Source organism: Triturus cristatus, chromosome 5_2 (genome assembly GCF_964204655.1).
Source record: "Triturus cristatus chromosome 5_2, aTriCri1.1, whole genome shotgun sequence".
In the NCBI taxonomy this organism is placed as follows: Eukaryota; Metazoa; Chordata; class Amphibia; order Caudata; family Salamandridae; genus Triturus; species Triturus cristatus.
Window position 1 is genome coordinate 962,536,919 of NC_140588.1, and position 13,415 is coordinate 962,550,333.

The 13,415-nt window shown below is 51.6% G+C and overlaps 1 protein-coding gene across 1 annotated transcript in view; it reads left to right on the forward strand.

Moving 5' to 3' along the window:
* Positions 1-342: 342 nt before the first annotated feature.
* The window catches only part of COL4A5 (collagen type IV alpha 5 chain), a 589,146-nt gene continuing 576,073 nt past the window's right edge, over positions 343-13,415 (forward strand). The window contains exon 1 of the mRNA XM_085608164.1: positions 343-623. Within this exon, the coding sequence (XP_085464290.1) occupies positions 540-623 (84 nt within the window). The 5' untranslated portion in view covers positions 343-539. The remainder of the gene's footprint in view (positions 624-13,415) is intronic.

Consider the following 13,415-nt stretch of genomic DNA (forward strand, 5'->3'; position numbering starts at 1 on the left):
AATTGATGATATGTCAAGCGGAACAAGGCAAACAAAAGTTCAGAATTACATTTTTGGAGTAAAAAGACTTCTCTCCCACTGAGAAGGGAAAGTGGGCATTCGGTATGAAGAAGAACTGGTGCGTGTTGTGTTTGCAAGTAACCACGAGAACTTTGCACAAAAGTTTGTACTTCTAAAAGCACGGCGGGGCAGGCAGCAGAGCGCAACCGTCCTGGCACGAGTAGCTCACAGGTTCATGCACAGCCGGAGGAGGGGGGCGCGGCGGAGGGATAGGCGTGCCCTGTTTTTTTGGAAGAAGTAGTCCCTGGGTGGACTTGTGCGCTTGGAGGGCTGGCGGTCCCTGCAGAAGGCTATTGAGCAGGTCGGAGGCTCGGAGCGGCGCGGTGGCTCTCTCCTCCAGTGTGTGCCGGTGCTGCTGACCCCGTGCCACCCAAGGTGCCCCCCACCCCCATGACCGGACCCCTGGGGCGGTAGCAGAGTCCCGGCGGCGCCTGTGAGTGCAGAGCGAAGCCCGGAGGAGAGAGGGAGCCCCGGCGGGGATGGAGCGGAGCGGGAGCCGGGCGGCCCTGCTGCTGCTGCTGGCTGCGGTGCTGCTGGTGCGGGTGCAGCGGGCGACCTCTGCGGTGAGTACCCGGCGCGGGCGGGCGCCCTGCCCCGGCTCCGGTATTTATAAACGGCCGTAACTCTAGAGGGGACGAGGGCTGGGTATAAATAGGGCGCCGGGTGGGAAGCTTTGGTGGGGGGACCTGCCGGGTGCTGGAGGGGAGCAGGACCCTCACTCCGGCGGGTCCGATGGGGGCAGAGCCCCTCTGTCAGCCGGGCTCTCCGGCGGGTCTGGTGGGGGCAGAGCCCCTCTGTCAGCCGGGTCTGAGTGTGCAGTGAGGCGGGACTCTGGGACAACCTGAAGCCACTCGGAGTGCGCTCCGGCGCAGCCTTCAGGTGGGTTCTGGCAACTTTTATCATTCCTGGGGGGGCGGGGGGTGGGGAGCTAGAGAGTGGCAGTCCCATCCGGATGCAGGAGACCCCCGTGGAGATGGACCTGCTGCTGCGAAGGGGGCACGTCTCTTTAAAGGCAGACAGACGCACGCCTCGGCTCTCGCTCGCGACGGTCTGCGCTCTCACGGGGGTCTCAGCCCGGGAGTGCGGTGCCGCGGATGCCACGGCGCGCCGCTGCCTGCGGAGCAGGAGCCACCTCTAGGCTTATGCAGGGGAGAGTATCCACGCTCACATGAGCTCGGAGACCCCCCTCCCTCCCCCAAGGGCGCTAGGTGCTGGGGAGGAAACCCCCTCTTTCGGGTGAGCATCACTCTCTAGATGTTGATCCCGGCTTTGGTACTTGCCAAGACCCCACTCTTGTCTGAGGGTAAGAACCCTCTCTCTATCTGGGCACAAGCAGAGCGCTTCCTCCACTCCAAGCTCTGCAACAGCCACAGCCCCCCCCCCCCCCCCATCTGAACGCTGGTGCAGAATCTGCGTACAAGGAACGCCATTTCCACGCTGGATGTAGATTCAAGATAGTGGAAAGGGTCACACATCACCACAGTCGATGCAGATTCTCGGTACAGGAGGACATCTCATCTCCACCCTTGGTGCAAATTCTTGGTACAGTAGATCCCATCTCCACCCATGGTGTAGGTTCTTGGTACAGGCGATCCTATCTCCACCCTTTGTGTAGGTTCTTGGTACAGGAGATCCCATCTCCACCCTTGGTGCAGATTCTTGGTACAGGAGATCCCATCTCCACCCTTGGTACAGATTCTTGGTACAAGAGATCCCATCTCCACCCTTGGTGCAGATTCTTGGTAAAGTAGATCCGATCTCCACCCTATGTGTAGGTTCTTGGTACAGGAGATCCCTTTTCCACCCATGGCACAGATTCTTTATATATAACTCCTTGGTTTAGAAAATCCCACCTCATGCCGGGTCCAAACTCGGGATTGGGAGGTCTACACTTTACACTAAATACAAATTCTGGGTATAGAAGATTTAAGTTCCACGCCTGGTGCAGATTCTGGATATTGGAAACACATTTCTCATCTGGTGCAGTATCTGCGTGGGTTTGGGAAATCCCACATCCACACTCATTAAGAGTTCTTGGCTTAGGAGATCCCATTACCATGGGTGAAGATTCTGTGTGACCCATTTACACACTACGTGAAGATCCTGGGTAAGTATAGGAAACCCCACCTCCACGCTGGGTGAAGATTCTGGGTGGAGCTCGGTGATCCCAACCACACACTAGGTGCAAATCCTGGGTGAGTGTAGGAGACTTCACCTCTACTCTGCATGAAGATTCTGTGTGGATCTCGGTGATCCCATCTACACACTAGGTGCAGATCCTGGGTGAGTGTAGGAGACTCCACCTCCACGCTGGGTGAAGATTCTGTGTGGATCTCGGTGATCCCATCTACACCCTAGGTCAGATCCTGGGTGAGTGTAGGAGACTCCACCTCCACACAGGGTGAAGATTCTGTGTGGATCTTGGTGACCCCCATCTTCCCACTACATGAAGATCCTGGGTAAGTGTAGGAAACCCCACCTCCATGATGGGTGAAGATTCTGTGTGTATCTCGGTGATCCCATCTACACACTAGGTGCAAATCCTGGGTGAGTGTGAAGGCCCTACCTCTACGCTGGTTGAAGATTCTGCGTGGATCTCGGTGACCTCATCTACACTATAGGTGCAGATTCTGGGTGAGTGTAGATAATCCCACCTCCACAATGGGTAAAGATTCTGCGTGGATCTCGGTGATCCCATCTACACACGAGGTGAAGATCCTGGGTGAGTGTAGGAGACCTCATCTCCACGCTGGGTGAAGATACTGTGTGGATCTCAGTAATCCCATCTACTTATTTGGTGTATATCTTGGGTGAGTGTAGGAGGCCTCATCTCTACGCTGGGGGATTATTCTGTGTGGCTATCGCTGGGCCCCATCTCCACACTGATTAACGATTCAATGTGGATCTCAGTGATCCCATCTACACACTAGGTGCAGATCCAGAGTGAGTGTACGAGAGCCCACCTCCACGCTGGGTGAAGATACTGTGTGGATTTTGATAATCCCAATCTGTCATCCTATCTACACACTAGGTGCAAATCGTGGGTGAGTGTAGGAGACATCACCTCTCCTCTAGATGAAGATTCTGTGTGGATCTCAGTGAACCCATCTACACACAAGTTGCAAATCCTGGGTGAGTGTAGGAGGCCCCACCTCTACGCTGGATGAAGATTCTGTGTGGATCTCGGTGACCTCATCTACACCCTAGGTGCAGACCCTGGGTGAGTAGATAATCCCACCTCCACAATGGGTAAAGATTCAGCGTGGATCTCAGTAATCCCATCTACACACAAGGTGAAGATCCTGGGTGAGTGTAGGAGACCTCATCTCCACCCTGGGTGAATATTTTGTGTGGATCTCAGTAATCCCATCTACTTATTAGGTGTAGATCTTGGCTGAGTGTAGGAGGCCTCATCTCCATGCTGGGGGATTATTCTGTGTGGCCATCGCTGGGCCCCATCTCCACACTTGGTAACGATTCAATGTGGATCTCGGTGACCCCATCTTCCCACTAGGTGCAGATCCTGGGTGTGTGTAGGAGACCTCATCTCCACGCTGGGTGAAGATTCTGTGTGGATCTTGGTGACCCCATCTTCCTACTAGGTCAAAATCCTGGGAGAGTGTAGGAGACCTCATATCCACGCTGGTTGAAGATTCTGTGTGGATCTCGGTGACCTCGTCTACACCCTAGGTGCAAATCCTGGGTGAGTGTAGGAGACCACACCTCCACGCTGGGTGAAGATTCTGTATGGATCTCGGTGACCCCATCTTCCCATTAGGTGCAGATCCTGAGTGAGTGGAGGAGACCTCACCTCCACGCTGGGTGAAGATTCTGTGTGGATCTCGGCGATCCTATCTACCCACTTGCTGCAGATCCTGGGTGAGTGTAGGAGATCCCACCTCCACGCTGGGTGAAGATTCTGTGTTGATCTCTGTGATCCCATCTACACCCTAGGTGCAGATCCTGGGTGAGTGTAGGAGGCCCCACGCTGGGTGAAGATTCTGTGTGGATCTCGTTGATCCCATCTACACCCTAGGTGCAGATCCTGGGTGAGTGTAGGAGACCCCACCCCCACGCTGGGTGAAAATTCTGTGTGGATCTCGGTGATCCCATCTACACCCTAGGTGCAGATCCTGGGTGAGTGTAGGAGACCCCACCCCCACGCTGGGTGAAGATTCTGTGTGGATCTCGGTGATCCCATCTACACCATAGGTGCAGATCCTGGATGAGTGTAGAAGGCCCCACCTCCACGCTGGGTGAAGATTCTGTGTGGAGCTCAGTGACCCCATCTTCCCATTAGGTGCAGATCCTGGGTGAGTGGAGGAGACCTCACCTCCACGCTGTGTGAAGATTCTGTGTGGATCTTGGTGATCCCATCTACACTCTAGGTGCAGATCTTGGGTGAGTGTAGGAGGCCCCACCCCCACACTGGGTGAAGATTGTGTGTGGATCTCGGTGATCCCATCTACACCCTAGATGCAGATCCTGGGTGAGTGTAGGAGGCCCCACCTCCACGCTGGGTGAAGATTCTGTGTGGATCTTGGTAATCCCATCTACTTATTAGGTGAAGATCCTGGGTGAGTGTAGGAGACCCCATCCCCACGCTGGGTGAATATTCTGTGTGGATCTCAGTAATCCAATCTACTTATTAGGTGTAGATCTTGGCTGAGTGTAGGTGGCCTCATCTCCATGCTGGGGGATTATTCTGTGCGGCCATCGCTGGGCCCCATCTCCACACTTGGTAACGATTCAATGTGGATCTCAGTGACCCCATCTTCCCACTAGGTGCAGATCCTGGGTGTGTGTAGGAGACCTCATCTCCACGCTGGGTGAAGATTCTGTGTGGATCTCGGTGACCTCATCTACACCCTAGGTAGGAGACCCCATTTTCCCATTAGGTGCAGATCCTGGGTGAGTGGAGGAGACCTCACCTCCACGCTGGGTGAAGATTCTGTGTGGATCTTGGTAATCCCATCTACTTATTTGGTGCAGATCCTGGGTGAGTGTAGGAGACCCCACCCCCGGGCTGGGTGAAGATTCTGTGTGGATCTCGGTGATCCCATCTACACCCTAGGTGCAGATCCTGGGTGAGTGTAGGAGGCCCCACCTCCACGCTGGGTGATGATTCTGTGCGGATCTTGGTAATCCCATCTACTTATTTGGTGCAGATCCTGGGTGAGTGTAGGAGACCCCACCCCCAGGCTGGGTGAAGATTCTGTGTGGATCTCGGTGATCCCATCTACACCCTAGGTGCAGATCCTGGGTGTGTGTAGGAGGCCCCACCTCCACGCTGGGTGAAGATTCTGTGTGGATCTCGGTGATCCCATCTACACCCCAGATGCAGATCCTGGGTGAGTGTAGGAGGCCCCACCTCCACGCTGGGTGAGGATTCTGTGTGGATCTCGGTGATCCCATCTACTTATTAGGTGCAGATCCTGGGTGAGTGTAGGAGGCCCCATGCTGGGAGGAGGCTCCCCCTCTCAACAGATGCACGAGGCGATCCTGTAAAGGGCTTGGCACAGCGGTGACCCGGTGTCCTCCCTACGCGCGCGCGCTGTGCGTCGTGGGCAGGTGGAGGGAGCGGTGCCTTTGCTTCTCGTTCTTCCTTTAGACTCGCCATTGTACTGCATCGATTCGCCCTCAGTACAGAAGCCCCTGATTGATTGATTGATTGAAGGACTCCTCTTTACTGGCTTTTCCTCGTGGGTGCAGATAACCCCCCTCCCCACCTTCACTGTGGGTCTAAGGTGCATGGACATCACTTCCAGATTCAGGCTGTCAGCTCCTCCTGGGGGGAAGCTTCGCCTACCCGGGGGCACTCCCGGGTGCAGGTCAACCCTCTTAAAAATGGAATGCCTCCACCCTACTTCTAGATGAGGGGTCTCGCCTGTTCCTTGGCTAAACTTCGCCCACTGGGTGCCCTTCCGGGTGCAGGAGAACCCCCCTCTAAGTTGGATGACCCCCTGCTTCTAGATACAAGGTCTCAGCCCCCGTCCTATTTGTCCATTCTGTGTAGGGGGGGTCCGTTCAGGGGTTCTCCTGCACGGCCCCCCTACTTTCAGATACAGCATCTCAGCTCCCCTTCTGTTTGTCCTTCCTGTGTGTGCCCTTCCAGGTGCAGGAGAACCCCTTGTAAAGCGGACGGAACCCTACTTCTAGATGCGGGGTCTCAGCTCCCCACATGTTTGTACTGCCTTTGTCCCCTTCCAGGTGCTGGAGTACCCCCTGTAATGCGGGCGGACCCCTACTTCTAGCTGTCGGGTCAGAGCTCCTCCCGGGCGAAGCTCCGCCCCCCTGGGTGCAGCGATGCCTCCAGGCTGCAGGACGTCCCCGCAGAGAGGCCCTGCCGTGGAATGTGCCTGGCTTCACCCGCGCTCAGACTCCGGGCTGCAGCTCCTGCCTCAGCCGGTGAACATGTCCGGATCTGCCCCGCGCCTCCCCAGCTGCTCCCTCCCTCCCCGGGAGTGCGGCGGCCGTGGCCCCCGGCCCCCTTAGGGTTCCAGGAGTGGGGCTGGGCGCCTTCAGGGGAGTTCACTCACTCCACGAGGGAACCGCAAAATGACCCTGGTGCTTTTCCGCTTGTGCCCCCCCGCTCCAACCCCCACTCCCCCAAAGTAATGCTTTCACAGGAATCTATGTGGCCATTGAAGTGAGTTTGTCGCCCAATCTCTTGGAATGCATCAATGGTTTTAGATCTAGGAAGGGATGCGCGCCACGAAATGTACATTATATCCATATTATGTTCACAAATAATAAAATAAACTAACGTCAGGCTCTGGCATGTGGACGGCAGCTCGTCTGTTCCAAAGTTAAAGAGTCTGGATTTTCTTACACGGTTCTTTCAATTCTTGTTTGTGCCAATTCGACTCTTTTGGTATGAACAATTCATCCTTTATTGTGTTATGAATTCATTATTTTATGATACCGCAGCGCAGCCGGTTTCGATGCCTGTTCCTCTGAACTGCCTTATGCAGAAACCTACGAGTGTGGGCACCGCGGCCCGGGCGGCTGCCAGCGAGGGGCAGTTCAGCCTGCCATGTTCCTTTCAATCCAGCCGCTTGCATTGTGGAAAGACTAAAGAGTTCTTTATTTCCTATTTCTGTGCGATAAATTCTGGCTTCTCCGTTGTGCACGTTATTTCGCGCTGCCACAGACTCCCCCCGCTTAAATCATCCTTACGATTGAAGGAAGGTGTTTAGGTAAAATTAGTTCACGATTTTGTGCAGTTTTTTCAGCCTGCATTTATTTCTCAAACTTCTACTCATTTAGACCCGCGTTTCAGCTTTAGGCAGATGACATCCGGGCTGCTCCTTTTATTACTTGGCGCTAACTGTGTTACTTATTCTAGCCAATAAAATCACTTGGGTCGTGGCTCACAACACAAAGGGCAACATTTGTGTTTTTGTTTGATAATATATATTTATTTCTTGCGGTGATTTTTAGCTAGCGCTGACATGTCACCTGATGTCAGCGCCATATGTTCTTAGTGTTGCTACATTTGATTCAGTAACAACAACGTTTGTAGGGTTTAGGCGTTCGTATTTTTGTTGTGATTAATGATTTCTGACGCCAGCGGTTGCTTATGGTTTGAGGGGTGGGGTTTGGTGGCCACATAGTGTGGTACTTTCTCTCTCTCTTCTACAAATATTCCTGTTCATTTCCGCACGTGGAACCCAGTGCTTAATTTGAGCCAGTGGTTTCTGGTGCTGGGCACCAGCTGGATTTTTAACACTGGCACTTATACCAGTCTGCCACATGGTGGCGCTGTTTGTCTAATTTAGGGATGAGCACAGCAACAGTTATTAGTTATTTGTAATGTACATTGAAATATTAAACAACTGCCGTCCAAGCCTTTATTATAGTTTGGGTGCCTGGATAGTCTGAATTGGAGCAAGCTGCAGTGACCTCCCCATGACGGCGATGACATTTATGTTTTTACCCCCCAACAATTTAAGCGCTGCAGCGGAGGCCCCGCACCCCCACGGGTCTGTTCTTACCATAACTGCATTAAACACACTGGAAGGCCATCAACAAGGCCTGCGGGGCACCTTTCTCTGACCCCCCACTGGCTCCAGCTCCACACACTCACTCTGTGTCTGGTGTATTGAAGTGTAAATATGCATGCATGTGCAAGTGCTTGTCTCTCTCAGACACCCCTAACCCCCACCTCCCCAACACCATCCACAACCCACGACTTAACTCTTATGGAATATGTTGACAAGCATGCCCGCTTATTTTTCTTTTTGAAATTATATAGCTGCTATGTAGTGCCTAATTTGTAAATAAATAAAGTGAATACAAAAAAATATCTTTAGGGCAGGGATCAAAAGTTTTTTCAAAGGAGACCACCACGAGCCTGCTTTGTCCAAACCGTGGTAGTACCACAGGCCTGTTTCTCCTGCCATCCTACACGGCCTGGGCCTGCCTCCAGCCCTCGCTTGTAGGCTCCTGTCTTCCCTGCTTTCGCCCTTTCCCACTGTTTCCTCATAGTTGTCTTCCCCGTCCTGTCTCCCTTTTCTGCCTTTCTCTCTCTTTGTCCTGGTCGAAGTCTGGTGAACTCTAAGAACTGGTAACCACCACAAGCAAGCACCTGCACAAATTAAGGCCCCCACCCAGGGTGAATATATAAGGGGTGACCAGCGTTATCTGTGGTGATCATTTTGAGCCTGGTCCCATTCGGAGTGGGGCCCATGCCCGCATGTCGTGCTGCAGTCCGGCTTCTCTGCACTATATTGCGAATGCGTGACGGTGCAGCTGGAGGTCTGAGCGCCTTTTAAATTAGCCAAGGTGCCACATGTCGGCTCCAAGGCTCAGGTGGGTGTTTTTACAGTTTCCACAAAGAATGTGTCGCAGTCTTGGCTCTCAGGACAGCGGCCACAAAGCCTCTTAGCTGTGAGGAATGCTGCGCCGCTGGCCTTCACCATGAAGGGGTCAGAACTGGGAGACCTATGGTCTGTGAGTGGCCTGTGGAACAAAATGGCTTCACAGTGACTGCTCAAGAAATACACACACTACTGCACGGAAGGAATCCCTTCCAGGCTGACCGCAAAGCTACAGCTGGATTCTTTTGTAACACTTACCACAGCATCTGCGCCAAGTTTGTTGTAAGTCCTACTCAGTACATGTGCAGGGCTCGTGAGCCCGCATGTCCCAATAGAAGCCTGTCCTTCGAAGCACAGTGCTGCCTGAGAGTGAACCACCAGAAGACAGACTTGTGCCCTCAAAGTTTGTAGGTCTCGCCTGACCCAGCGCATGCGCTGGTCTCGTGAGACTTTTAGTAAGGGCTTCAAAAAATGCTACCATGGCCGGCCTACAGCTTGCGTGCATGTGCGCGCTTACGAGCAGAGGCGCCATATGGCTTTCCTCGTCATGCTTATTAAGCGCATCGCTCGCCACGCTTGATCGTGATCACTTTCGCGGCCGCTTTGATGTTCCTCTCATCCTCAGTCCCATCTCTGCCTCTCTTCTCCTTCCCAACTCTCGCTTCACATCCTTTCGCCCACTTTTCTATCTCTCTTCTTCATACTTTCTTTGTTACTGTCACCTTAACTGTTTTGTGCCTCTATCCCCAAGTTTTCCACCAACTCTTTTCCCTTTGTTTTCACCTCTCTCTCTTGTGCGTTCTTCCCCTCTCCGCCTTAGCCCCATGGTCTCATTCTCTCGCTCACTCGGCATCTCTTGGGCTCTTTTATGTGAGGACGAGGGGTCAGGGCGGGGCGGGGCAGTGCACAGTAACATTAGTAGGCAGTTCAGTGCGAAACTGGTCAGAGACTGGTAATAATCCCGCTGGATGTATTCAAGCGTGTTCTGCCATCCCTGGAGTATGAACACCAAACGCTGCCATCCTCACACAGTTTCAGCCTTTTAAAAGGAAAGACGGAGTATTTTATTTCGATTTTGCAATCGTAACCTCCGCTGCATACCACATAGCAGAACATCTTGTCGTTTCGGTTATATGAATGAAGCTAGGTGAGTAATTCTGGCAGTTGCAACAAACATTTTTCCTGCCATATGATATTACAGCAATGAAAATCGCACTCTCTCTCCCTAATTAACGACAAAGTCTGACATGATTTTATTTCCATTATTCCGCACCCTTTTATTGACTATAATCATTTTAAGCTTTCTTCCCCTGCCGTAAACCCAGTAAATCAAAACAAATTCAAAATGAATGTAAGAAATGCAGTTAATCACTTTGTTAAGAAGGGTGTGATTACTGTTTTTGAGTGATAGCCCAAATGTCACTGGTGAAATGTGTACAGCTGCTTGGTGCCTCTGTGCAGGAGTATCAGCAGTAGTTTCCCTTGGGTGCTGCTAGCAACAAGCGAGTAACATCTGCAGATCAGTCTGGAGAATTGAGGGAACAATCATTTTGTGCACATTTTTGGATATTTTACAAGGCATCTCGAACCCAAGCAGTTTACATTTTAACAGCTTCTTCTGTTGCATTGCCACAGAAATTGTTTCATTTGTGGAATGTGGAAAGCAGCAGAGCTAAATTGTAGAGAAAATGCATTTATTTCATTGAACTGATTTCACTCTTAATTTAAATTGTCGAAGACACCAAGGAATTGGCAGCAGAGTTGGAAGTTTCGAGGCTTATGTAATAAAGTAGAGTGTTTGCTCTGGCTTATGTCATCAGACGTTAGCATTCATAAGTTGCCCTTTTGCTTTGTACTGAGAGCGCATCATGCACTTCTCTTGCAGAAATAAATGCTGCCCGCGCGCCAGCGTATGCTAACACAAGCATTGGCATAGCCAATAGGTCTCGCCTTTGGGACCTTATAAGTGTTTAGTTATCCAGCACAATAGTCTTGGTGCAACAACATAAAGTGTTGCATGGCTAAACATTTATAAGGTCCCAAAGGCAAGACCTATTGGCTATGCCAATGCTTGTTACACATGCCCTCAAACTGGAATTACTCCCACCCTCTTCCAAGCATGCTGAGCAAAGTCTGGCCTACCTACATGCGGAGATGAATGTATGTATGGCTTCCTTTACCCCACTCGCACTGAAGACCTGTCTGCCCATATAGAGATGCCTCACCACGGTGATAACACAATACTAACAAGCACTGACAAAGCCAACAGGTCTCGCCTTTGTGATCTGTTGGCCTTACTAGGTTGATAGATTGAGTATTATTACATTGTGGGATAGTATATACAGTACGTAGTAATTAGAAACTTTTATTAAGTGCTTTAAAAAGAAACAATGCTACACAAACAAATGAGGGATTGAATGCTGAACAAATCAAATATTCACCCTGAGTGAGACGGGTATGCCTAGACGTGGGTCCCTTGCTCACTTTGCCACTGGCGTCAAACTAGCCTGGCTGATGAGGGGTGTTACTCCGAAACGGTGTCCAGGATGCTTGTTTCTGGTCCAGGGAAGACCTATCCTGGCAGTTCGGGCTGGACTGTTCCCATGAGGAACAGGGTCAAGACTGATTTGCATATGGCTGGGTCTGAACTGGAATGGCTGGGGGAGCAAAAAAACGATGGATTTCGGCCCAGATCTCTGTACTGGGCTGAAAGTTTGACATTGTTCAGCATTCCGCTAATCTATTGTTCCTTTTGCATTTAAATAGAAACAAGCCACTTTTAAGACTTAGTGCGTGCTCCCCATATCTCCTCTAACAGTGGCAGGCCACAGGCCCTCGGCCTAATGATTGTCGTGCTGAACCTGCCGTGCTGTCAGGCCGGCAATGTTGGCCTCTGCTTCAGGGTTTCAAACTGTTACTTGCCCACCCAATGGTGATGGTCACCAGGGGAGTGCACATAATGCGGGATAAGGGGCAACTAGCTGCAGTGATTGGCCGAGCCAGTGTTGCGTTCTACGCAGCCTCAACAGCAGTTAACAGTGGTTAACACCCGAGGGCTTGTTAATGGCCCAGCTGCAATTATGGACCCCGCTAGTGGAAGGACAATTAACGGTGGTTAACAGAACAATCTACATTGTTTGCAATAATGTGATAAATAGACTTGATCCTGTGATCCCGAGGTGCTCTTCTTTGTTCTGTACCCCCTGTTGTGCCAGATCCCGGGGTGCCCTTTTGTGTTCCGTACCCCCTCTTGTGCCAGATCTCTGGGTGCCCTCCTGTGTTCTGTAGCCCCTCGTGTGCCACTTGTGGCCCTTCCATCTCTCTGGGCTGTGCCTCGCCACAGCAGTGCACAAGGCTCATCCGCAGAATATTGCAATATATCACTCGGTTTCCTTTGTTCCAGCAACAGGACCGGTTCCGTCTCGTGAAAGCGTGCACTGGGCGAATTCTAGATCTGGTTGGAGGGTTGGGCGGTGGACTGCAGGGCCTACTAATATTAAAGAATACACATCTAGAAATATCTACCTCCAGCATTAAGCACATCTACACAGTGCGCATAATGAACGAGTGCAAAATGCTGCTCCACTATGTTTATGGTGCTGAGCCTGTCGCTGCACAGACACCACCGTACATGATGAGTGCCTTTGTGCAGTGTGCTTATGCACACTGTGTCTGGTGCTGAGCCTGCCAATTTCAGTGCATAATTTGAGCCAGTGTTTGCCAGTGGAGTCCACTGGCACTCATTTTTGTGGACCAGCCCTTATTTTTCCTCATCAAACGTTTACCAAGAGCAAGAGAGGGAAAATACACAAAGGGGAAACGGAAAAAAACATCGCAAAGAGAGAAAATAATAACCTGCAAGAGTGAGATAAAAGGACAGATCGTGCCTGGTAGTGGATTAAAGATGCATGAGTTGGAATAGGGCAAGGTGACATTTAATAGTGCTGGCCGTGGGCTTCTGATCACAGCTTTGGGCACCAGCACTCATTTTTTTATAAATTGAGCACTGCTGCCGCTGCAGAGTACATGATGAGTGCGTTTGTGCACAGTGCTCATGCACACAGCGCATGCTGCTAAGCGTGCCACTGCACAGCCACCACGGTATGTGATGAATGTTGCTGTGCAGAGTCTCATCCACACTAAGGGCCCGATTACGAGTTTGGCTGTGCCGGAGCGGGTCAGCTTGGCAAACACAAGAATTTCAACCTACTATTAAACACCAATCGGGCATCAGGCCTGGACACAACATAGAGGCCGCCAATCTAAACATCACAGACAACATACAAACATCTAGACCAAAATGAATCCCGTCTCCTAAAACTTCAAGATCTATCAGTGGCGTTCAACACGGTCCGCCACACACGCCTCAGAGAAACCCTTGGATTCGGAATGGGCCTATCAGGAGTCGTCTTTAACTGGTTCCCCTCATTCTTGCAAAACCGACAACAAAGAGTCAAAATAGGCATCACCCTATCTGATGTAGCAGGCATTGACAGGGGCGTTCCACAATGATCTAGAATCTCACCAACACTC